The sequence below is a fragment of the Aspergillus luchuensis genome, chromosome 4, assembly GCF_016861625.1.
Source record: "Aspergillus luchuensis IFO 4308 DNA, chromosome 4, nearly complete sequence".
Lineage (NCBI taxonomy): Eukaryota > Fungi > Ascomycota > Eurotiomycetes > Eurotiales > Aspergillaceae > Aspergillus > Aspergillus luchuensis.
The window spans coordinates 3,379,306-3,402,135 of NC_054852.1; the positions used below are offsets into that span (position 1 = coordinate 3,379,306).

The 22,830-nt window shown below is 49.3% G+C and overlaps 4 protein-coding genes across 4 annotated transcripts; 1 reads left to right on the forward strand and 3 right to left on the reverse strand.

The window, feature by feature from the left end:
- Window positions 1–7,095: 7,095 nt before the first annotated feature.
- AKAW2_41197S (Zn(II)2Cys6 transcription factor domain-containing protein) lies at window positions 7,096–8,674 on the forward strand (the record flags this gene model as incomplete). Its single annotated transcript, XM_041689609.1, has 2 exons — window positions 7,096–7,309; window positions 7,425–8,674. The coding sequence occupies 2 exons, from the start codon at window positions 7,096–7,098 to the stop codon at window positions 8,672–8,674; spliced, it is 1,464 nt and encodes a 487-aa protein (XP_041543277.1).
- An 8,207-nt stretch (window positions 8,675–16,881) lies between these two features.
- AKAW2_41198A (uncharacterized protein) lies at window positions 16,882–17,409 on the reverse strand (the record flags this gene model as incomplete). The annotated part of the gene is made up of 1 exon (XM_041689610.1): window positions 16,882–17,409. The coding sequence occupies one exon, from the start codon at window positions 17,407–17,409 to the stop codon at window positions 16,882–16,884; it is 528 nt and encodes a 175-aa protein (XP_041543278.1).
- A 2,201-nt stretch (window positions 17,410–19,610) lies between these two features.
- On the reverse strand, window positions 19,611–20,455 carry AKAW2_41199A (uncharacterized protein; the record flags this gene model as incomplete). The annotated part of the gene is made up of 2 exons (XM_041689611.1): window positions 19,611–19,965; window positions 20,016–20,455. 2 exons carry the CDS (start codon window positions 20,453–20,455, stop codon window positions 19,611–19,613), a joined length of 795 nt encoding a protein of 264 aa, XP_041543279.1.
- Window positions 20,456–22,401: 1,946 nt separating this feature from the next.
- On the reverse strand, window positions 22,402–22,770 carry AKAW2_41201A (uncharacterized protein; the record flags this gene model as incomplete). Its single annotated transcript, XM_041689613.1, has 1 exon — window positions 22,402–22,770. One exon carries the CDS (start codon window positions 22,768–22,770, stop codon window positions 22,402–22,404), a length of 369 nt encoding a protein of 122 aa, XP_041543280.1.
- Between the last annotated feature and the right edge of the window lie 60 nt (window positions 22,771–22,830).

The window sequence follows — 22,830 nt, forward strand, 5'->3', positions numbered from 1 at the left end:
CAGAGAGACCAATGGCTGCGAGGCTAGCTGATAAACAGCCCCCAGCAGGCAACCCACCGACCCGCAGTGCTGCATTTGGCAGCTGCCTTCAAGCCAATAATTAAGCTCTCCTGCGCCCGAGAAGCTCGCCAACGGCCGTGGCATGGCAGCTTGGATCCTCGGCCCATGCTTATCACCGATTACAGCCGAACCTGCACGGATACCTTTTCATTCTCCGCACCGCTACAGTGGTGCCGAGCACAAGAACATTGTCAATGCGATGAATTCCACGCCAATTTGTCCAAGCGCAGAGTGAGAGTCTCATTATTTACCGACGGGTTTGGTGACAGCACAAGACTGATAGCGACCGCAGCATCGTGCTGATTGTTATCACCGAAGTCGAATCTGAATCTACAAGCCCGCACAGATCCGGTCTGCGTTGACCGCAATGGAACTGGCCTGACCGTGACAAATCCCATCATGCTAGGCTGCCGCAGACCGTGCCTTCGTTAGGAAAGTAGTCAGCGCGGTATGCACTGGGCTAACCGTTGTTGCTGTCGAGCATCAGGCCCAGATTATGACAAACAGCCACCCCTGCAGGATCGGCCCGTCAGTTGATGACCGTGAATAGCGACATTATGGGGATAATAGAAGAACATCGGAAATTGGAGGGACTGGATTTGTTTGTTCAGGCATGCCTGCGGCTTGAGTTCTTGTCGTCTTTGCTGAAGAAGATTATGCCTACCCTTTCGTAACAACCCACGTGCATCCGGTGAAAGCATCTGGCTTCCACGTCTGCCTTGCCAATTCAACGTGCAGTTGTGACATTTGGCCGGGAAGCTTTGGCACTGTCGCCATTCAGCGATCCTAGGAGCCATCCGAGACATATTGAGACGTGTGATGTGCCTGAATGAGAATGTACAACGACACCCCACCCGACGGACTACGTTCAGCTCCGATCTCAAGCCCCACAGAGAACACAAGCTGTAATGATGTTAATATTCTAGCGGGGCAATGCCGGAGCGAACAAAAGCGACGTGATACACATTGAGCGTTTGAATCAAACCACTTGTATCAGGAGAAAGAATGCATCGGACAGAGCTGGCTACAGGACCTTGGATTACCTCGCGCATCCAATCTCTTCAATAGCAGGCTATTTGTGACGACGCCTGATGCGCTCATGAGCGTACGAGAGTTGCGGCAATCGTGAAGACGCGGACAGGGCCTGCGCAGTGGCGCCGGCTTATAAAGGAAAAATATAGATCAATAGAGACCTTGAGACTTATGACCAGACCGTGTGTACATGCAAGCGGTACACAGGAGGCAGCGCCGAGAAGTAGAATGGGGTGTGGTGTGGCACTCATGGTGTATATATCGACCATGGTGTCCCATGGTCTCGGTCATAAACTTGACAATGGCAGACCCATGCTGGGTTAGCTGACCCATATAGCATTTGGCAGGTGTTTGTGACTCACGTAACTAGTATATTCGACGGTACCGACATTTTCTTGCAGGAGGGGAGCAGTGCGAGGTTCCTCTTCAATATGACAACGCCGCACAAACCTACAGCAAAACCATCGAACGCTCTTGAAAGGGGGGCCTGTAGGCTCGCATCGCTCCGTACCTGCCTCTTCTTTCCGTCCATCTTGGTGTGTTGTACTCGGATGCAAACTCATCACAGGCTATGACGCCAAGATCAAGGCTACCCCCCAAGGCTTGGAGCCAAGGGCAATATCTGGGGATGGGAGCCTCTGTGACCTGAGATGTTCTTGTCTGATAGAACAGGCAAACATAGCCGAGTACTACATCGGCTTTGGCAAGAGATGAGTGGCCATGTATCTGAGATCTTGTCTCGGGTGATGGTTGCTCTTCCTGGCCGTCAATGCACGGCTGGGGTTGTGGTTACACGAAACTTTTATCCAATCCATAGAGGAAATTATGCTTCGTCTCAAAATCACGCGGAAGAGGCGTCCCCTTGGCAGGCGCATCTGCATCTCATTAACCGGCTTGGCTCGTCTAAGTTGGCACATAGCCTGGTGACAATGATGGCTTCAATCTAGACCATGTTCGGATCCGGAGTTTCTGTTGTTCGACTATTCCATTCTCCTTTGTTCCGATCGAAGCATTTTCTCTATGAATTTACTTCCCTTGCCCCGAACATCAAGGTCACAAAAATATTGACGTATTCCCTTACGGTCTACTCCGGGCCATTCGTAAATGTGCAGAGTAGAGGGCCTTGCAGCGGGGTCATGAACGAATTTCCGCGGCAGTCCCCGATAAGCAATATCCAGGGTGGCACGTAGTGTTTTGCAGGGATCCCCGCAGATGAGAGGAAATGAATTGCCCAAGTCTGAGGTTCCGAGTTCCAAGGTCCTCTGGCTGAACCCTGCTCGATGCAGGGTCTTCCACACGTTCAACCTTAAGTGTCAGAGTGGTATTTGTTCTCAACCTCTGCTCGTGTGGCAGGACAATACGTTTGAGCCAGATGAGCAGTATACCAGCTTGGGAAAGAAGACATATGTAGCGAGGTAGCACAGGCCAGCAGAATGCCAAGAGTCTTCTGCGCGGGTTAGCGTTGTACATGCTTGACGTTGCGAAATTCACCGGGGTTCTTCCGAATGGCGATCTCCAGGCCGTCAAACAGGAAGCCATGCCTTTCCTGACGGTCGCGATCCAGCAACATGGCTAGACTTGCATTCAAGGCGATAAGACCCATATCTTGAGCACAGGAGTCTTCTGATTCGTAGTGACCCGAGGAGAGAATCTAGCGGCAATATCGATATTCCCGCCGTCAAAAGCCGCCTCGCGATGGAACCCAGACCTATAATGATTTCACAAGCAACACGCCGAGGGCTGAATAACACATTCCTAATCGGTCATATATTTAGCGCATGCCTGGGACGTTTGCCAAAACGCCACCAACTTTTTTGGCTCGGGATGACTGGCTAACGCTGCTGTGGTCATATTTTAGCCGGTGGGTCTCGATTAGGGGGAAACACGGTGCCGTAATTTGCAACAAGGTTGACGAGTTTGACAGAGAAGGCAATGCCAACTCGATTTGGATGGCTGTCTTGATGAAAGGATCATCTGTAAGCCGGATGTTAGTCTCGCTCCGTTCTTTTCATTTCGTAGCCACCCAGTGGGTAATCCTTGCAGATGGCTGAGCAGTGCCTGGATACTTTTGCTGTTCCAGTCCTGTCAGGTCCCTAGGAAAACCGAAAACTATAAACCTGGCAAAAGGAAGGGTGCATTCGTATGACTATATGATCTTCCTTAGGTAAGATACGACTCGGGCGCCCAGACTCCTGTTGTGGAAGTATACAGAAGGTATCAGTAGCAGCGCCTAAACTTGGAGACGGGCATTTTACTTCGATGATCAACAGAGCTGGAATGTACCTCTGACACCACTCCCCTTTGTCACGCTCAAAGTCAGATTCTTAAGAGACAGCATATAGTATGGTTAGCCTGTTGGGTGGCTCCCGGGCCGGTGAGGGACCAAAGGAAAAGTTTAGCAGAAACGTCACTGAAAGAAACCAGTCAACACTATCCCTCACTTGTCCGGAACAAGTAAACCAAGCGGTAGGATTGCTCCGAGTCCCGGTTACAGAGACTTTGTGTTGCTGTCTTCCTGAGGCATGCCCCTGGGGGGCCACTTACAGCGGCGTGATAACCAGGAAATGGCTTGTGCATGTGTTAATAGGATCCAGCTGATAACCACCTATGTTTTATCTGTCCTGTCAGAGTATCCGTGTTGCAGAAAGATAGCAGATGAGTGCTTTGTGGTCGCATGAACCTTCTTCTGGGCATGGCTGCTCCACTCCCCTTCACAACGCTCGGGTAAGCCGAGCATCAAACACCTGCAGAGATCAACCTCTGTGGCGTCTCATGGTAAAGAGACAACCGCATCTGCTTTCAGTTCTTCTTCATGTCGAAATTAATCTTAGAGACTCTAGATCTCCTCCCTGCAGCCACGCGAGACGCGTATATAATTCTGTACTACTGAAGGCTGTAATAGCACAGGCTCATGATAATTCACCATAGGTCATTGATCTTGATGGCCTAGTGGATCAAGTTCGAAGCAGATTGGAGGAACTATTGTCTCCGATAGATCAGAAGTCGCCATCTTAACTGATAGATAACAATCTGCTGGCGGATAAGTGCATGCGGCACTACCACTGTGCTACTGCACGACACGCATAGTTTTGGTTTCGCAAACAGTTCAGGTGATCCTATTATTATTTTTTCCATTTTTTCGTAAACCCACAGTGAACAGACAACGCACCCAGCTTGTTGCGCAGTTGTTCGGATTTGACTTATGGGGAATCAAGTCATAAGGCTGAGAGGTCGGTGGCATGGACGCCCTATAACACACAAGTGAAAGATCAGCCAAAGTTCGAGAAGTCGGAATCGGAACGATCGACAGAGGTGGTACGTATAGGGACTGGAAGGCATCACAAAGGGATCTAAACCTAGAATAGAGGATTGAGTAATATAGTCCAACGGCCACTGAAATTACAGTCAATGGTTTCGATGAGCTTCGATTCCTTCCATCCTGGGTGCCTCACATGCAAGTCGAAATGAAGGCTTGCAGGTGTGGCAGCATCTTCAGCAAGTTGCAGGAGGTTGAGGCGTTTGGCTGGTTTGCAGCAGCCAATGAGCGTGATCAGATGATCTCTTTGTAGGGAGTTGAAGGGAGTAGTCACTACTTGAGTGTACTTCTTACTACTAAGTACTACCCCTCCTCCTAGTGACTTCCGAGGGGCTTTCCAACTTCCAACTTCGCACTACTACAATCACTACATCCTCTTACATTCCATCGGAGCCAATCCCATCCCCTGCACTTCCACTTCTTCCACATTCAGTTCTTCTAGCGCTACCTTCAATTTCCTAATGTGGTAGCATTTCCAGCTCTACTATACACAGTATCTCACTCCACTCATGAACATTCCTTGTTTTCCCTCTCCTTTCCCGACCCGCTACCACATGGCGTGTCAGCTTATCCTACGGAAGCTCGTATTACCCTCCGACTCTTGAGTCTAGCTTTGGCCCCCAGAATCAGAATCAGCTGGCAATCCACTAACCAGATCGAGTCTGAAGATCGACGTCGCGTGTATGAGCGTCATATCCTATTTTTTCGCTGCCGGGTTTCCGAACCTCCTAGCTGACGGTGTACATGACTCGTGATAATATTCTCCTGAGGCTCCCGGTACGAATATCGGGAGTTGGCCGCCGCTAACCCAAGATACGGAGGTTGTACAGTAGTTTAACGCGTGGAGACTCCGCCGGGGTCCCAGAACGGATGGGTGTTGGCGGGTTAGGCTGGCGGCCTCCTGTGGCCTATGCTGGCCCATGCGTCTCGGGGCTCAGCGGAGTGCGTTGCATTTCCCCATCCCCATCCCTATTCCCTTATCGGCGGGCAATTCTCCCTTTTCCTTTATCTTCCACGAGACCCCGGTCCTACAATATATCTGCAGAAGCGCCCGCCAACCAGAAAACTAGTACATATTCGCACCAAGTCCGATGCAGCTGTTCCTGCTATTGCGATGGGGGGGAAGATAGCAGTTGACTAGCCACTCCACGGATAACATGAGAGACCCCGGAAGAATACGTGATCAAATCAGGAAATTGGCTAATTCGTATTTAATGGTTCAGGATCTACCTCGTATCTGTGGATGACGCTGGAATCGGGTCTGACCTAGACGGAAGCATCGCGCAATATCCGCACCGTCGACTCAGAATCTATTTCCAGCAGGTCCGGTCCACAAGCGACACTCGCGTGAATTAACCGGCCCCAGGAACCACGTTTCCTTCAGGAATTGATGGACCGTGGAGTCTGGATTCATTATTGCAGAATGTCTGAGTGGGCGGGTGGGGGAGAAGCGTTTCTTACGGCTAGCGTTGACATCCTGCGACAGCGCTAACATGCGGGCCATTCCGCTGCCAACGTGCTAGACACTCCTCACCCTCCTGCTGTGCCAATATTGTGCATAGAGGGGGCCTCCTGATACGCTGGGCTGACCAAGGACATGTGTGAAACGATGGTCGGCCTAGCAGATGCCTAGAAATTTAGAGTGTGGCGAGGTATACGGGATGGCGGACATGCCAACCGTCAGACAGACAGCAGATGGGATCCGGGTGGGAGCGCTAAGCCCGTTAATAAGCGGAATGGCAATCAGGGTTGGTGGCCGTGGAATTATGCCTACTGCAAAAAAGGGCGTGTGGCTTTCTGCGGTTACATCCGAATAGTAAAAAAAAAAAAAAAAAAAAAAAAAAGGAAAAGAAAAGAAAAAAACACTTCCGCTGCAATGTGATGATCAATCCGGACTAGCTGGCGACCATTGCGGTCTCATGTATGGTTAGAGCCTGATTATATTTTATTTATCTTGCCTAACGCGGATGGCTTGGACTTGGGCGATCGCCGCCTGGCGTGGCGTTGCGTTCTGGATTTTCAAACGGGAGATCGAATCCAAGACATTCATCCTATCGAAGGATTATGGAGCCGAGGGGGAGGCACGCGCTCCGTGGTTGGTGGAGCAGCCTCCACGGGCTGAAAAATACCAGGGATGCAGGGCAACTTCAGATTAAGCCATGCAGGCGCCCATACATCCCCCATTCGTCGAGCAATTATCTCAGCAGGAACTAGGGTGTCCTTCGTTAGGTCGGGTGAATCTTATTAAATACACCCCATGCTAATATTACGCAGACTAAGCTACAAGCTACGGTTTCGGGGGGGTTCCGCAGTCTGCAGGCCGAACGGGGGATATTCATTCCCCTCGAGTCGGGTCAGATGTACGAAAAAAAAAGGATCAGAATCCTTCCATTTGCTTCCCGATCGGTCTTTAGGGTAGCTTGAGCGAGCCTTGACTAATCTGGCCTGTTATTTCCCCTCAACAATCGCCCCGGATCCGAGATGGGTAGCCCGGAGGTTGTACTTATCGACGGCGTCCCCTCGGTGCCTTTCCCTCTTCTTTGGTCCTAATATTCATACTACGTTGACACATTTATATCTCATCGACCTTCCTCCCGGACGCGGCTCGTTAATTTCTTTTTATTTCTTCTCTGGGGCTTCCACAAAGAATTCAGCTGTCTGTTTTAACTGAGTGTGGCTACTAAGTTATGCCCGCTATGACCATTACGCTGAGTGACCAGACACATACCATGTCTGAGGCCTCACCGAAGAGGGATGGCATCGCCGGGACAGAAGTCAAGAAGCCAGGCACTCGGCATGGCCATTCCCAGAGCAACTGTCATCACCTGCCGCCTCCCCCATCGCAACCCACTGCGGAAGGGGAATACCGATGCGGAATCTGCAACAAGACATATAGTCGACGTAGGCTGCCCTTTCTTATGATCGCCCAATGTTGACACATATTTCTCCTGAGTCCCTTGATCATACTCAGAGACACGGCCACTTATGCAAAGACTTGTGGTTAACCAGAAAATAGGTGATCTGCGGGACCGGCACCGTCGCCGTTGTATTAATAACATTGGCCAGGAACGCCAGTCCAAGCGCAAATCCTGCGACGCCTGTGCGCAAAAGAAGCTGCGGTGTTCCATGACCCGGCCCTCCTGTAGTCGGTGTCTGCAAAGCCGACGGCCTTGCGTGTATCCGCAATCTTCTGTTCCTGTTCAAACTCCCAGTCTTGATGATCCCCAGGACAATATTGCTTCGTCTGCCGGTTCCATACACTCTGTTCCGATCTGTGCTGGTATAATACCTGGTGGCACGACATGGGCCCTTCCAACATATCCGTTCGACACACCATCTACTGCGGATGAACTACACGATGTCTCGGGCTCCTCGTGGAGCCCCGAAACTCCAACGAATGCCGAACTTGCGTTTCATGCCGTTAATGAGAGTACTATGCTTCCAATGCAAGATGCCTCGTTGATGAATTCTCCGCCCTGGCAAGACGATCTTCATGAACAGTCAGAAGCATTTGGGCTGGAGGAGTTCTTTCCCGGGTCGCTTGACAGTTGTTCGCACGCTATGTATATGCCACCGACGATGAGGTCCTCTCCAGTGACCATGGTCCCTCCCACCCCGGCTACTCTCCCGGGTGACTCTTATGCCGCGGGAGGCGGACTGAATATGTCGTCGGTATCTCCTGGATATTTCGATAATATCTGGCCAGATATGGCGTCTAACGACGAAGAAAACGAAACTTGGCGGTTCAGCACGTACACCCATAGCCTGACAGGATCGGGGTTCGGCCAAAGCTTCCTGCCCAAAACAAGTCATCATAGCCCAGGTGACGTTGGTGACCTCTACCAAGAGCTGTTCAGTCTGCTACGCGAATACCCTGGGTTGGCTCTGCAGAGACAGTTCTACTCGCCCTTCCTACATCATGAGCTACAGGGGTATGCGATGCAATCAATGGGCCAGCCACTTAGCACCACTCTGAGTTCGATTTCTTCCTATGCTAATTATCTGGAGACCTGCGATACATTTGACCTGTCAATGCACAATGGGGAGCGCCTTGCAGCGGCAGAAGGCTGCGTAGTAGCGCTTCATGCGGTGTGTGTTCAACAGATCTTGAGCCTTTTCGGAGACAATTTCGCCACCAACGGCCTCAGCAAGCTCCCAAGCCTTACAGGCGAGCAAGGGCACCCCGAGACCCCTGTTGACATTCTCTTGAGGGTATGTAAACCCCCACTCCGATTGCCCTACGCCCCACCCTACGCTCTGAGCTGACCTGGGTGGGCTTTAGATGACGCAACGGGTCTACAAACTCCACGAGGACATTCTTCGTACCCCCCATGAAGATGAAACGGATTGGCGGCGATGGAAATTCGCCGAATCCCTGCGACGTAACATTTTCTTCGCCAATATAATCCGCACATTAGCAGGACGGGCCCGCCGTTACAACGGGATCAACATTGACCCGCTAGATAGCGCGATCCTTCTTCAGCTGCCGTTGCCGGCGCCGGAGGAAATGTGGCGAGCACGCAGCGAGGGGGAGTGGATGATAGCCCGCGCACAGACGCAGCGGTCGTGGGCGCGGGGGGTGGATGGTAGCATGCTGCCAGCCCTGCGGACCCTTCAACAATTGTTGGTATTGGAAGAGGTTGGCAGTGTAAGTGTTACGTTATTGCTTCCCATCACACGCATGATTCTGGCGTGCGCCAAGCTCAATGGAGCTTCATATGGCTGAGGTGGACCGGTGGGCCCGGCGATAGGGCGATTATGATCGTCACGGTTGAAATTATTTTGGCATGATTTTCTTGTTTCTAAATACCCTGTTCTTCTCATGAAGACTACGATCATCGTGGGATGTATAAGTTCTGTGTGCCCGCTAGAGAGGTAGACTAGATTTGGATTCTGCGAGGCTTTATTACTATTATTATGATGCTCATTGTTTCTTTCCGTTTCGTCGTGGAATTGACCCCGAAATCGGAACCCAATTCCGTGGGGGATCTCGACATTGATAGATCCCATCACGTCTTTAGCCGCCACCGGGTTTTGAGACTAGCTAGCTAACGGCAACAACAAAGCCCGTGCCAACCTGCACGTATCAAAGAGGGAAAAGAATGAAATCAGCAAGCCGAAAAAAAAAAGAAAAAAAGAAAAGACCGGGGCTGCTGCCGGGCGCACGTACGAGGGAGGACTGGACCTTGAGGCTGGGCTTGGCTGGCTGAGACGCCAAAACCCGGACACACGGCGATGCCGAGGCCTCGACTCACGACGAACATGCAAGGCCGTCAGGCAGGCAAGGCCGACCAGCGGGAGCAGGAGGAATCGCGACCGGACGGCGAACAGGGTCCAGGCAGGTTAGGAAAGACAGGTTCAGCGAGCGGATACGGTACCTTAGTGCTGCTTAGTTCTGACCAGCTAACTAGCTTTCCCGCGGATGGTAACCTCCGGCGGGGGTCCGGCATCCACCCGTGGGATTTACTTGGGGGTCTTTTTGTACCTCTCGTGTCGATCGCAGCTATCTCCTCCGAGGTTCAGGGCCAATCGTTTGTCTGCAGGCGATGCAGTAGTGTCGACGGACTAGGACGAGTTGGTTAACATCTCCTGGGTGGTGGATTGGTCTCGCCGAAGTAGTAGTAGTAAGTAGTGCTATGCTATCTATCCTTCTAGTACTAGTCGTTGCTTTCATGCTAACTAGCTAATTTGTTGTTGGTAATGAGGATAGGAGTGGGGGGTTGCTATCCCACTATGTTCTATTAATTATTTTCTTTTTCATCGCAAAGGTGCCACCTTGATGATGTACACCATCGCAACAAGTCTTGTGATGGGTTGTTGTCTTTGGGGAGATTATTTCCACCACCCCCACTGATACGCATACACCCATTCCATATCCACTAAAGTAAAGCATCCGCCGCGCAAAAAATAGAGGATAACAGAAGACAACAATCCAAGCCAGAAGAGGGGTAAAAAGGATGAAACCTAATCTCGATAAGCGCCGCCAAGTCCTGCAGGTCAATCTAACTTGCCCTCCTCCTTCTGTGTTTTATCCCGACCAAGAAAGGAAACGAAGCAAAGCGAAGGCGAATCCGGCCCCCTCCGTGTTATTCTCTCCCAAGATGGGAATATGCTGCGCTTGGCTGCGGGTTTGCCGATTGAACACTCTGACCTTTTCCCCCGCCACTCGTCTCCTGTGCCGAGTACTTGGCTATACGCTGAATGACCATTGTTTGATGGTGTGTTGGCATGCTGGGTGTTGTTCTTGGGTTACAGAGAGGAAAGTCTTGGGAGAGGTCTTGGTGAAGAGGAGATGGTCTGGGCATAGTCCGGCTACTAGGTAAGTAGCGGATTACTATAAGATCGCTAAGTTAAGAGTGGAGCAGGTGTATACGTATGTATCCCTCTTTTGAATGCTGATGCCAAGAGGTTGGCAGGAGAGGAGACAGAGAGGGAGGGGGGGAGGGAGGGAGGGGAGGGCCTGTTTTGCCCCTTAGGCACTGACTACCCTTGGCTTAATCTATATTATCTTCACTACTTCAGTAGTCTACTTGGTGAGATACTACTTCCTGTTTATGCAGCTGGGTCTCGGCGAAGTGGGGTGGGGGTGATACTAGCACTAATAGGTAGTAGGATCCAGTTCTCGTCACGGCGCGCTCTCTCTCCCTCTCTCTCCATCTCTCCGTGTGTGTGTGTCTGCTTGCAGGCAGCTACCTAACTAGCTAATCAACTCTCTGCCCAGCATCGCCCATACTCGCCCATACCTATCTAGTTCGGGTTCGGAATCTTCGGGCCTCCGGTGGTTGACCAGATGGTGCTGACGATATTGATGATGATCATATCCGCGTTAGAAAAGACGGTTGGACGATTCCCAGCCCAACCGATCCAACCGAACTGAAATGCAATGAACCCTCCCTGAACCGGGAACGATCATTGCCGATGAAACAATGATCGCTGATGCCAAGCTCTTCTGCAGTGGAAAAGGGAGATCCACGCGGACGGAGGATTATGCAGTCCCAGTTACATACAACTAGTAATTAGGCCTACCTACCAACTTGCACCGTGGGTAGTAGTACTACTACTAGGGGATGGATATAATTTCTCCGTCTTGGTGAACTTTCTTTTCTGCAGCATTTCACAGTGTGCCATTGCATTGCATTCTCATTTTATCGCTATCTCGCCTAATTTTCTGCACCCATCTTATCAAATTAATTACCCATCATCGTTCTGCATGCATCGAATAAATAAATCCCGCATCTGGATGTTATCTATCAGTCGCTGCTTATATGCCGAGAAGAATAACTAGCATACTGACAAGGTCCGCGGAGCTAGGCATACATCATCCTCGTTACAAACTGGTTACTAATTAATACTAGGTAGAGAGTTCAATGGAGACTTTTACTAGGTCCTCTTGGGGATTAATAGCTCTGCTATTGACATGCCATTGTCTTTCCTGGGGTATAATCCGCTTCGTTAAGGGACTACTTACGGAATAGATGCCTCAGCCTGTTATGTGCAGACGAGGCTGGCACGTCAACGAGGATAGAATCAGCCGCGTGCTAAGCCAAGCCGGTAAGGTGACCGGCAAGGAGCGGGCCGGGAGGAGTGAGACATTCGCTGAAGAAGTGGAAAATAGCGAGAGGGGAGAATCATCGGAGGAATTTAGGATTTATTTTGTGTATAGCATGATCCCTTTACTTTGCACATTCTGCTGGAGCCTGGCCCACACGGAGGGTAAGAAGAACCAAGAAAAACAAAGAAAAACAAAGTACGAAGTAGCGTAAGGGTCCTCATCTGTCTTGCTGATTATTGTTAGATAATTCCATTGTTTATCATGAGTAAGAGGACGGAGGAGTAAGATGAATAAGGTTTGAATGTCTCGCATGAGGTAGATTAAGCCGGCGGCCTACGTTAAAGGGAATTGCGATTGTTGATCTTCATGTGGTTGGACCCTGCTTCATTCCTCTCGCTGCTGCTGCTGCTTGTAATTACATTCTTGACTACTTTCTGGTGGCTTGCGTACAGACATTACCCTAACACACAGACAACAACATCCGTATAGTCCTTCCTCCCCAACCACTTCATCCTTCAAACGATCTAATCACCCAGGATCAGAGATAACAGCCCCCCTCCTCATCCTTCAGCAACGACAGAAGTCCTGCATAACTCCTGATTATACCCCCAACCATCATCACAATGCCCCCACCCCCAGTCCAAACCAGCAAAAGCACAGAGAGGATCCGATATTCCCCTAACGAGCCCAGGATATGAATCCTGTCGGCTCCAACTTCTCCCGAGGGCAAGTCAAATCCACCCATTCATGCAGTGAGTCAGTGATTCAAACACGAAGTACGCAATCCCCCTACTATATTACACCCAATTATTTATCATTTTCACGTTTTCTTCCATATAGCAAACAAATATCGCCACTAGACTAAGACTCCGGAGCGGCAACGGAGTCGGAATCGGAAGAATATGGTCTGCTTCACATAATCGTTTTACTACTGGATTACTAGATAGTCCGGGGATATTCCGCGTTTAGGCTACCGTGTGGATGCCTTGGAGGGTCAAGTATTAGCCTCTCCAGTTTCTCATTGCTGATCAAGATGTTTTTTTCGGTGGAGGTGGTTACCTAACTACGTTACATCTAGCTTAACGGCTTCAGGATGGTCTCCATTGTGGAGACTTATTTGCTGTACAGGTGAGGCTATATTGATAGTCATAGGAGGTATTGGTATATCTGCACCTGCGATTACTTACCTGAAGTAGAAAGTGTTGAACATCGTTATTACTGGTCAATATTATCTCCTTGCTAGCCGCAGGGCGGGATATACACGATACGAAGGCTGCATCTGCCTAGTGTGGTAAATCGATCCCATCCACCCGTTCGCTGTGGAGATGGATCACATCAGTTGCCGATTGTTGTCTCTACGGCGAATCCTTACCCTCCGATATCCGCTGCATGCCTGCCCAGAAAGCTTCTATAATCCTTTGCTCCAATGTGGATGTGATTGACAGGGAGAGAAGAGGGGTGGTGGACAGGAACCAGATACGTGCCGTGTCAACCTAGGGGTGTGGTGATGTCTGTGGGTATCCCTCCTTTTGTTATCGTGCGACATACCATTCTCTGTGTGTGGTCGTCTGGTCTTTCGCCACTTGGTTATTCACATATTGCAGGTGGAGGGTCCAGGACGGCAGGGCTACATGTTACAGCTGGGGAAGGGAAAACGGGAGTATTTCTGTCTCGGGAGCTAATCAACACACGGAGGTTGATGGAGGGAAGGATAGTTGATCCATTTGACCGAAAGACCTCAAGGACATTGAAGACTTGATCGAGAGAAAGCATTACTATCATTGCGTATGTTCATATCTTCTTTCTACTATCTCATCATACTGTCTGACAAAATATCCGCCTCGTGAACTAACCCCCATTTAAATGTAGAAGGCCGTGGTATCATCCAACATATTGATACCCTTCCTTAATTCATCATCCTTCCATTAAGTCGAACTACTTCTCCAAACACCTCTGATAATTCCCAGACTACCGTCTTCGTCATTCCAGTCTACTCTCCCTCGAATGCTGCTAATGCGCATCCAGACGATACTCGCTGAAAATTACACGAAAAAAGTCAAATTCATCATCATTGACACTCCAAGCAGGGTGACAATGAGCACACCCATGCACAGCCCATCATTTTCCTTGCCTGGACGCAACATTAGTTATACTTCGTTTCTCGAGGTGAATGTCAATACAGAAGTAAGAGATCCCAGGGAACAAGAGAGACCATTGGGCAATCCTCATTTTATCTAGAGTGAAAAGCATTATATGAAAGGCGCCGTTCACATCTAACTCTTTGTTTGTAACATGGTTTCGGTACACCTCACGTCTCATCTATTGAAGATTCCGTATCTGTTCCTTATATGGAGGACACTCTTGAGTGCCCCATACCGCTGCGTCCAGATCTCCATCACTAATGTTCCGGCCTTGAGAAATCCCCTCGTTCGAGAGCACATTCTCAGCATTGACCATAGACATCTCCAAAAAGTGTATGAGTCTCACACTGTCTTGTAAAACTTACATATGATCAGCTGCCACAGGAAAACACGCAGTTCACACACTTGCTGGAAGGCTAATTGCTTTCTTTCAAGAACCAATGGTCGCCATGCACCGTCCATGATATACTCATTTCTCTTATCAAAGAGAACGCGCTGCAAAGCCGAGTAATCAAGGTCCTTTTATTTTCCCCGGATCTTTATGATAATAATAACTACCTTATTGAGCAGCTTCATCGATGGAAGTCGGTGTAGGTTCCCTTTGCTGGTAGCATTTGGGCCAGAGTTTAATTGAGTTAAAACTAGCTCATCCTTGTTCTAGAGACGTGATACTCGTTCGTGACGCGCGTGCATTGTAGATCCATCAAATAAGAGTGAGTACCTTGGTCAACACAGGCAATCCAACCACATTGCTGAGCATGGTTGGATTCGTGAATAGAAACCATAGTTGAATAGAATGCCACCACCGCACTTAAGCTAGTATCACTGGGAATGTTAGACATTCCACTTCTGGAATGCGAGAATGGTTATTCCAGCCTTCGAGGGGAGAAAAGAACGCCACCCATGTCCTCATATAACGATATTCTGTTGGAAGAGACACCATGTTCCAGTTACAATCTTTGCCGATGATGCGATAGACATGTAACTTTTCGTGTAGATCTCGTTCGCGTATTGTGATGTTCTCAATGTCTCTATGGACAAGATGGAAATACTTAGTTGTCTCCGGAGTCGCACGGGGAAACTTTTGTTTCTTCGCCGCCGCATTAGGCTCTCAGCTAGGATGTTCTTTGCGTAACGCCGTAGTTGGCATCAATTTGGTTCGATACTTGCTTTACGCATTTTTTGTGGTATGCTTGCTGACTCTCTTGTATTTTTCCAGCTTTGGATGGTCTTTAGGACTGGTTATCAGACTTATGCTTTTTCTTTGCCATCGCAATAGGTTTCATATGGTTATAGCCGGAACATCTTGAATGTATAATCGTCCTCTTCGCTTTTGGGAGATCTGCCAAGAATATGCACGATGTGTCATGCTTGATGTTTCATTTGTGGTCAAGAAGAATGTATTCCACATGAACAAGTCACTCCGCGAGGACTATATACCCGCCAAACAACGCCCAAGCACGCACGACGAGACAGTTGACGACGCCGCACATGCATAGCATGACAAGCTAGCTCTACGTAGTACATCTACTGACTGTCTGTGAGTCCAACAATCAGCATTCCCAGGCACCGCTCAAGAAAGATCGATATGGTTCCTCCCTCCCGAGGGTATCTTCCTTTTCGTAGATTTACCATTTGGGTCTGTTCAACGCCAGCGCAGCTGCCGCTTCACGCTGATCGGCAATGGTGTTATGCATGACAACGGATACTCGGTAATGTTTGGGAAGGTATTCCGCATCACATAGGCGATGATGGGATGCTCGTAGCGCGGCGCCTCCTATCCCTGCCCTTTTGGATAATCACCTTGTTAGTAGCCGTCGGATATGTGTCTGATAACGGAGATCATCCAAATACATGCAGTAAAACAGCTGAAGAAGATGTTGTGTTTCAAACCTCCCTCTTAAGGAAGAAGATGCCCGTGGCATATTGAGTACTAATTTTGCATTGGATGATTTGATCCACGAATATAGTCCCATGAACCAGCTATCATGTATAAGGCAGTATCAAACTTTTATATAAGATCAAGGTATGCTTGTAAATTGCATATAAAAGGGACCCATGACCCTGACGACTAGGTAGACGATGCATATCCTGTTTTTCCTCTATGTTGAGAAACTGGTAATTGCTAATGATGAGCAATCGACCCAAGAGTGGGTGTCGATGTAGCTTATAACTCTGACAAGCTGGCTATCTTTCGCAGAAGGTATAAGAGTAGATGAGTACCAGCGTACCCTCCACGGAGCCTGTATGAACCTCTCCGGAATTGTGTCGCCCGGTCGTAAGTGGGAATTTCCATATGTCTTAGACAGTTTTCAACTGGCCGCGCGACGATAAGATGTGCTTGCTGTATGCTGTATTTCATGACGTGTAGCACGAAATATATCTATTTATATATCCCCCTTCAGTATGCACCATCACTGGGAGCCAGTCACGTCTCAAAGTCTCTCAGTTCCACAAAATTGTATCAAATAGTATACCGGCCTGGGTAAGATGCAGCCACCGGACCTACTCCTGTAGAGAGTAGGTTTATCCGTCTAGCAAGTAGGTGGGATTTAAAGAGTTATAGATGACCACTGTTATGCGAAGTTGAACCCAGGTGTGTCAGACCAGGGTGGGTCATTCTAGTTTCCCTATTTACCTGCGCATCTGGCACTGGCCGTCATTATGACAATATGATTTCGGCGCAGATGTTTGCATTTTGACGCCGAGAACCTGAGCCCTGATACCTGAAATTGGACATAGAAGAAGTATCTTACCATGGTTTTCCTCCATTTCTATGATTAAACCGGAATCGTGAACGGTGGTTTTCCTTTTCCTTTGCCAGAATCCGGCTCAGGGGGGCTTCGCCTTATTGCTGGCCAGGTGTCACGGATGCTGAAAAGGCCGGCGGGATTCGATTGTGATGGATGCGGATGGCTCTTAGACTGGATCTCGAAGCGACAGACGGGTCCCTGGGTCTTGAGCAGCATGTACCGAAGGCGATTTAACGTGTGAATCATTCTGGCGAACGGCTGCTGATCGTCCCGCATATACACATCTTCTGTCAAGCTATTGTATTCACAATCAGACTTTATAAAACCTAACCAGGCAGAGTAGGAGATATTGGCGGGCCGGATCGGCTGTCTGGGTTCAGAGGCCGTGCTTGCTTCAACAACAATGATCGTGTCTGAGTACCCAACAACATCAGTCTGGCCGGCACGATAGACAATCGGCAGAGAGTAAGAGAAAGGCTCGTAACTTGAGCTTGGGATTGCTGGCACAGTGGGTTTGATACCGGTATGTTCGCGATGGCCGGTCACTCCACCCATTATAGTAACCTTGTCTGATGGGCGTTACTGCGTCTGGATGTACAATGACATGCTCAGCCAAGTGTAGGTCAACCCTTCATATGACAGAAGACAGCAGAACCCACTTGACCACATTCCCTGCACATCTGGTAAATCGCACTAATTGATGCAGGTTGTATGGCTTTTGTCCGAGCTGTTCTATATGCCGACAAAGAGCCGCGAAGAATCCGATCGATCACGGAGAATGACGCTGGATTATCTGGTAGTATCGCGAAAACCACAGAAAATGCGTAGTTCTTCCACCCAGATGGTAGTATATATCTGGAGCATAGATTGGGCTGATATCGCCGTAAAGCATGTCTTTCTGTCATCGGAACAAAGGCGACACAGCACAGAAGCGCGAGCGTCCGAATACCAGCCAACATCAACCATCTTAGCTCAACTACCTTAGGTAGTACTGCAAGCCCGATGAAGGAAGTCACCGAGTTTGAGCTCATGTCTGAGCCCATATGTCCAAGCATTCTCTCATTATACATCTCGACATCCGCAACCAGACACCCGGTTACGGATATCATTGACACTTCACAGAGCATGATGATAGGTAGCCGAACTTCTTCTGTGACATTTCGATCTTACCATGAGCTTGGTCTTGTTGCATCGTGCCAGATTTTGCTGTGAAGGTGTTATCTCATGGTCAGTGAGTCTCGGGGGTATCACCATCCCATGAGTACATCGTTCTGATGGACGAGAAACGATGCACGCATTTCTGAATCTAAACCAGCAGTTGCTATTCATAGCGTAATATAGATGATACAAGCTTCTTCCGTGCGAGGGTCCATGTACGTTGAACTCCCAGTTATACTGGAGTCCTAGCAGTACTCAGCAACCCGAGCCACAGACACAGAATGCCGGAATTTCATCATGGTTCTTATAACTTGGCAAGCTCTTGCATGCCTCATCTTCGTTGTTGAATCGGTAACCATTCCTCGTCATTTGCGATTTGTATATAACCTTCGACCATCGGCTGGACTGAAATTAGAGCATGCTTCCTTTGACAAAGCTCCATTGGATATATTCAGCTGCGCGGTATATGCTTTAGTCGAAGGCATTGTTGTCTGTTATCTCCGAGTGAGAAGAAATATCTGAACGGTATTAACCGCGACAAGCATGGCACTTGACAGTTTCCGAAGTATAGTAGCCCACCTTATTCTGGCTTTCCACAACACAATGTGCGTAAAGTGCTCTGTAGTTCGCAGTATGAAGCTATAGACAATATTTGTGATCACGGAAACATCCGCGCTGGTGTGGTATATATCTATATGGCATTTCCATTAGCAACTTCTCATTATATTATCCATAAAAGTAATGTACTTGATTGTCTTACAAGCGTGCAGGCATGTTATAGCAAGGAACAGCGGATTTCCACTTCCCAAATCTACCACTACCACATCCGCCTCGCAGAGGACGACATATCCCTCTACCCATGCGGGTTATATTTGATGGTCAGGATATGTATTTTTCTCTGCCAAGCTCGGATTATGTCCGGCGTAGTAGAGTAAAGCTGTGCTTGTGTCCTGCTAACCAACCCTAGTCCATTCAGTCGAGTGCGTAGGACACGACGGCGGAAATTCTGGACAGAATTTCTTGCGTAGTCAATTCCACAAGGCACGCAACGAAAGGTATATAGTTAATGAGTCAAGTCATGATGCTTGAGTGGGTTACTGTGCATCGTTATCAGTAGTGGGTATATATAGAGAATGGGATCATAATGGTGGAGGGGGGAGAGGGACAGGATGGGGTGGGAGGATAGTCGGGTTTATATAGGGGTCTGTTACGGCTGGGGTGAATTAGTTGAGGTAATGAGTATAGCGACAAGATGTTAATTATCTGTGGTTGAATGAGGGTTAGGCTTGAATTGGCGTCTTGGCGGAGTTAAATGGGAGGGTTCAGGGGTGAATTAATCAAGTCAGTGTGTGCACTAGCAAGATGAGTAATTAGGCTCTATAGGTCTATAGGTAACTATCAGTATCTTGGCAGATACTCGTTGGCTGTGAAGGTGGGAAGCATTCCCATGCCAGTTGACCAAATCATACATTAAAAAATTTCATTAGAAAGGAAATATTAAAGAGTGTAGTCTATCGCTAAACCATGGTTCAGACGAAGTCATTAACCGAACACCATACCGCCATAAAACAAAGCCGACCACCCAGGGTATACAATCATTAGTGAAAACTGCTGTGACGGTGGCTTTCATGACTATCACCATCGGCCACCATCTCTATCGTCTGTGACACATCCACCGTCTTGTGAATGCCTCCAGCCTCATTACCTGCCATGTCGACCGTCCCTGCAAATGTAATCAGATGTGACTGGTCGGAGGCGGACTCGGTGCCATCGGCGCGGCGGGAGTTACCGAGTGAGAATCGCTTGTTGCTTCCTTTGAGTTTGCTAAGGTTGACAGAGGACTCTGGTTCGTAATAACGTTGAGAGCTGTACTCCTTCTTGCGGAGCTTGTTGATGAGGATGTTGATCGTGGGGAGACAAGCGCAAATCATGGCCACGCCTCCTTCGGCGTTTCTAGTTTGGGGTTAGTCTGCAGCATCGATTATTTTAGGATAACAACTTACCCTGAAAGAATAACGATCATAAAGACAATAGTCTGATCATTGGAGCTACCATCACGCAAGACCAGAACCAGCCGGTACAAACTGAAGGCCGTGGCCAGACCACCCGCCGACAGCATGCCGATGACCCGCAACTTCTTGCTCCGTGACATTTGAAGCGACCAGGTGAGTGGCAGAGGTAGAATCAGGATAATAAAATCTGTCACCACACTGATGACAGAGTCGGCGATCAGGGCAGCCCGTTGATTGAGACAGCGTGCCTTTGGATCGAGCGTCCAGTATCCCGGAACCGGGTCGCACATGCGGATCTTGACGACCTCGGCAACGATGTAGTATATGCAGAGACAGCCGAGGAGGCCGTAGATGAAGTAGATTTTGGAACGGTAAGGACTGAAAATGCGAATGAGGATTGAAAGGAGTGCGATCTTGACGAAGAGTGCCATGGGGCAGTAAAGAACGGTGGCGATGTAACAGAACTAGTTTGATCCTCAATTAGCCGATGTACTTCAAAGTCCTTCTGGTAGCCGGGAGTTCATACCTTGCGAAAAAGTATCTGATGTGCTTCAGAGACATCGTCAATGTGGTAACCCCCGCCATAGTGACCCACTGGAGTCAAGTTAGTTGGAGCTGCTGGAGAGATAAGAACGATGCATACCGGCAATGGCAATGCCACAGTATCCCATGAACAGAACCTGCAATAATCAGTGAGTCGCCCTATGAAGGCACCTGCAGTCTCAACGTACCCATGCTATGAGACATGACCCTGGGAAAGTTAGCACTGATATCTGAAGAAAAGTCAAGCAGACGTACAGTCTTCCACGCCTACGAACTGTTTGTAGTAGATACGGATGGAGAAACGCAAGAGAACGAATATGCTAATGATCGGAATACACAAACATTGTGTGACGAAATTGATGGTGTTTAAAACATCCTTGGGATGACTGACAGTCATGGCGTGCCAGTGGTCAATGCAGCCTCTTCAAACAGGAGGAAACAACATGGAGCAAGACACTGACCCCGACGACCGCGGGGAGTCCACAAACATTTATAAATAGGTTCAAATTACAGGCGCTTGGTCTGTCCATGCGCACAGCGTCGTCGCCCGGGGTCAAGCTGGCGCTGCGCCGTCTATGATAGGCCCATAAAGCCGCCTAGGGAGGCCCTCAACTTTGGGTCGGAAACTGGGAGAAGAATCCGAGAAATGACTTCAATGGCACCGGGTCACGATCGTCCCGCCCAGGTGTAGATAGGAAAACCTTAAAGGAGGGATACAGCAGCTCCCCGATGCAGTTGGACTGGGAGGCGACCATGGAGTATCCGAGCGGATCGATCGTGATAGGCCCCGGAGGTCATAACGTCTACCTGTTTTAGGAATGATGGACAGGGAGAAGCAAAGATGCACCTTGCATGGATCGTCGTGGTTGCTTGCTATGGGGCGTTGCACGCGATCGTGGTCTAGTCTAGATATGTATCGTGCTATGTAAATACACTCGGTGGTGTTGCGGCGGCGGCGTCCATGGACCATGGTTCCGAAAAAATTGACACCCGTAGGCGGATCCTTAGCTAAGAGTGTCTCATATCGACGCCGAAACTGGGGTTCGAGAGGGCGCCCCTCTGCGATGCCAATATTTTTTTCATAATTACTATTGGATAATCGATTCTCAAATCCCTCCTCTCCTCCGGACTAGCCGCGGAGACATGGCTGCAGGGCGTCGGAAATATCTCGAACGAACAATGGAGATAATCAGGAGTAATAACCATCCCCGATTATTGCCTCCTCCCCGGGAGCTCGTTCCAATAGCTCCTCGCGCTACCTATGCGCCAGATCCTGGCTGCATATAGGCTGTGGCGACGACGCACTATCTGTCATGGTGCTGCAGAAGAACCCGCCAAGGTCCCGACTGAGGGATTAGTGATCGTCGGTGTCCGAGCCAAACCACAATAGGGTATTCGGCATAAAGGAGAAAGCTGGAAAGTGGAAGCGTCTGTGAAAAGCCCGTGATGCGGCGGCCTCCGGCAAACTGTCATGGAGCCAGTCAACAATGGCAGAATGGATCCCTTTTCACAAGCTTGCCCGGTTAATTGTTGGCCTTGACGGGGGTTGTTCTTCCGGAAGACCGACTTGCGACACCGACCCGTAGTTTAGCGTGTGCCCTAAAGCCTCTAAAGCCTCTAACGTAAACGCCAAGCGCCGCGATGAAGAATTTTGACTTTCGCTTGCTGTGTGTCGAGTGGAGCGTCGGATGGCTTCCATCCCTATTATTTCCTGGTGAATTTGATGGCTCACATTTACCTCGCACTGTTCCCCCGTGTGATCTGAATGAAGAATTGCCCCCCCAGATTGTGTTACTTTTGACGAAGGTGGCTGCTATTGAAACTCTCTGGGCTTCTAGAAGACGCCTTTCTGCGCCCGATCAGCAAGGCTGCAGAAGGCTTGAGTCCCACGCGGTTTGCCACGCGCTGCATGTGTATAAGGGGTCAACAAGAAAAAGGAACCTGAGGACAGACAGATGACTAAACTGGAGTCGGGTGCAATCTGTGGTTCTGTGTAGGCTTCGTGGATACACCTCCACTTCCCAAGGTTCAGCCCGTCCCTCCATCCAATTTCTCGTGTCCTCGACACTCTGGTTGGGTTCCAGTAACCTGTCAGGCTCCATCTGTCACCCTCATTTGGCAATGGGTCTGCTGCTCTCCGTTCCAGTCCACTGAGAAGGGAGAGAAGGCAATGAAGCGAACAATAGTGAGGAGTAGCCTTCATGGTGAACGCTGGTTTGCTGTCGCACCACGGCCCGTGTCAACCCAGAAAGTTCCTCCCCAA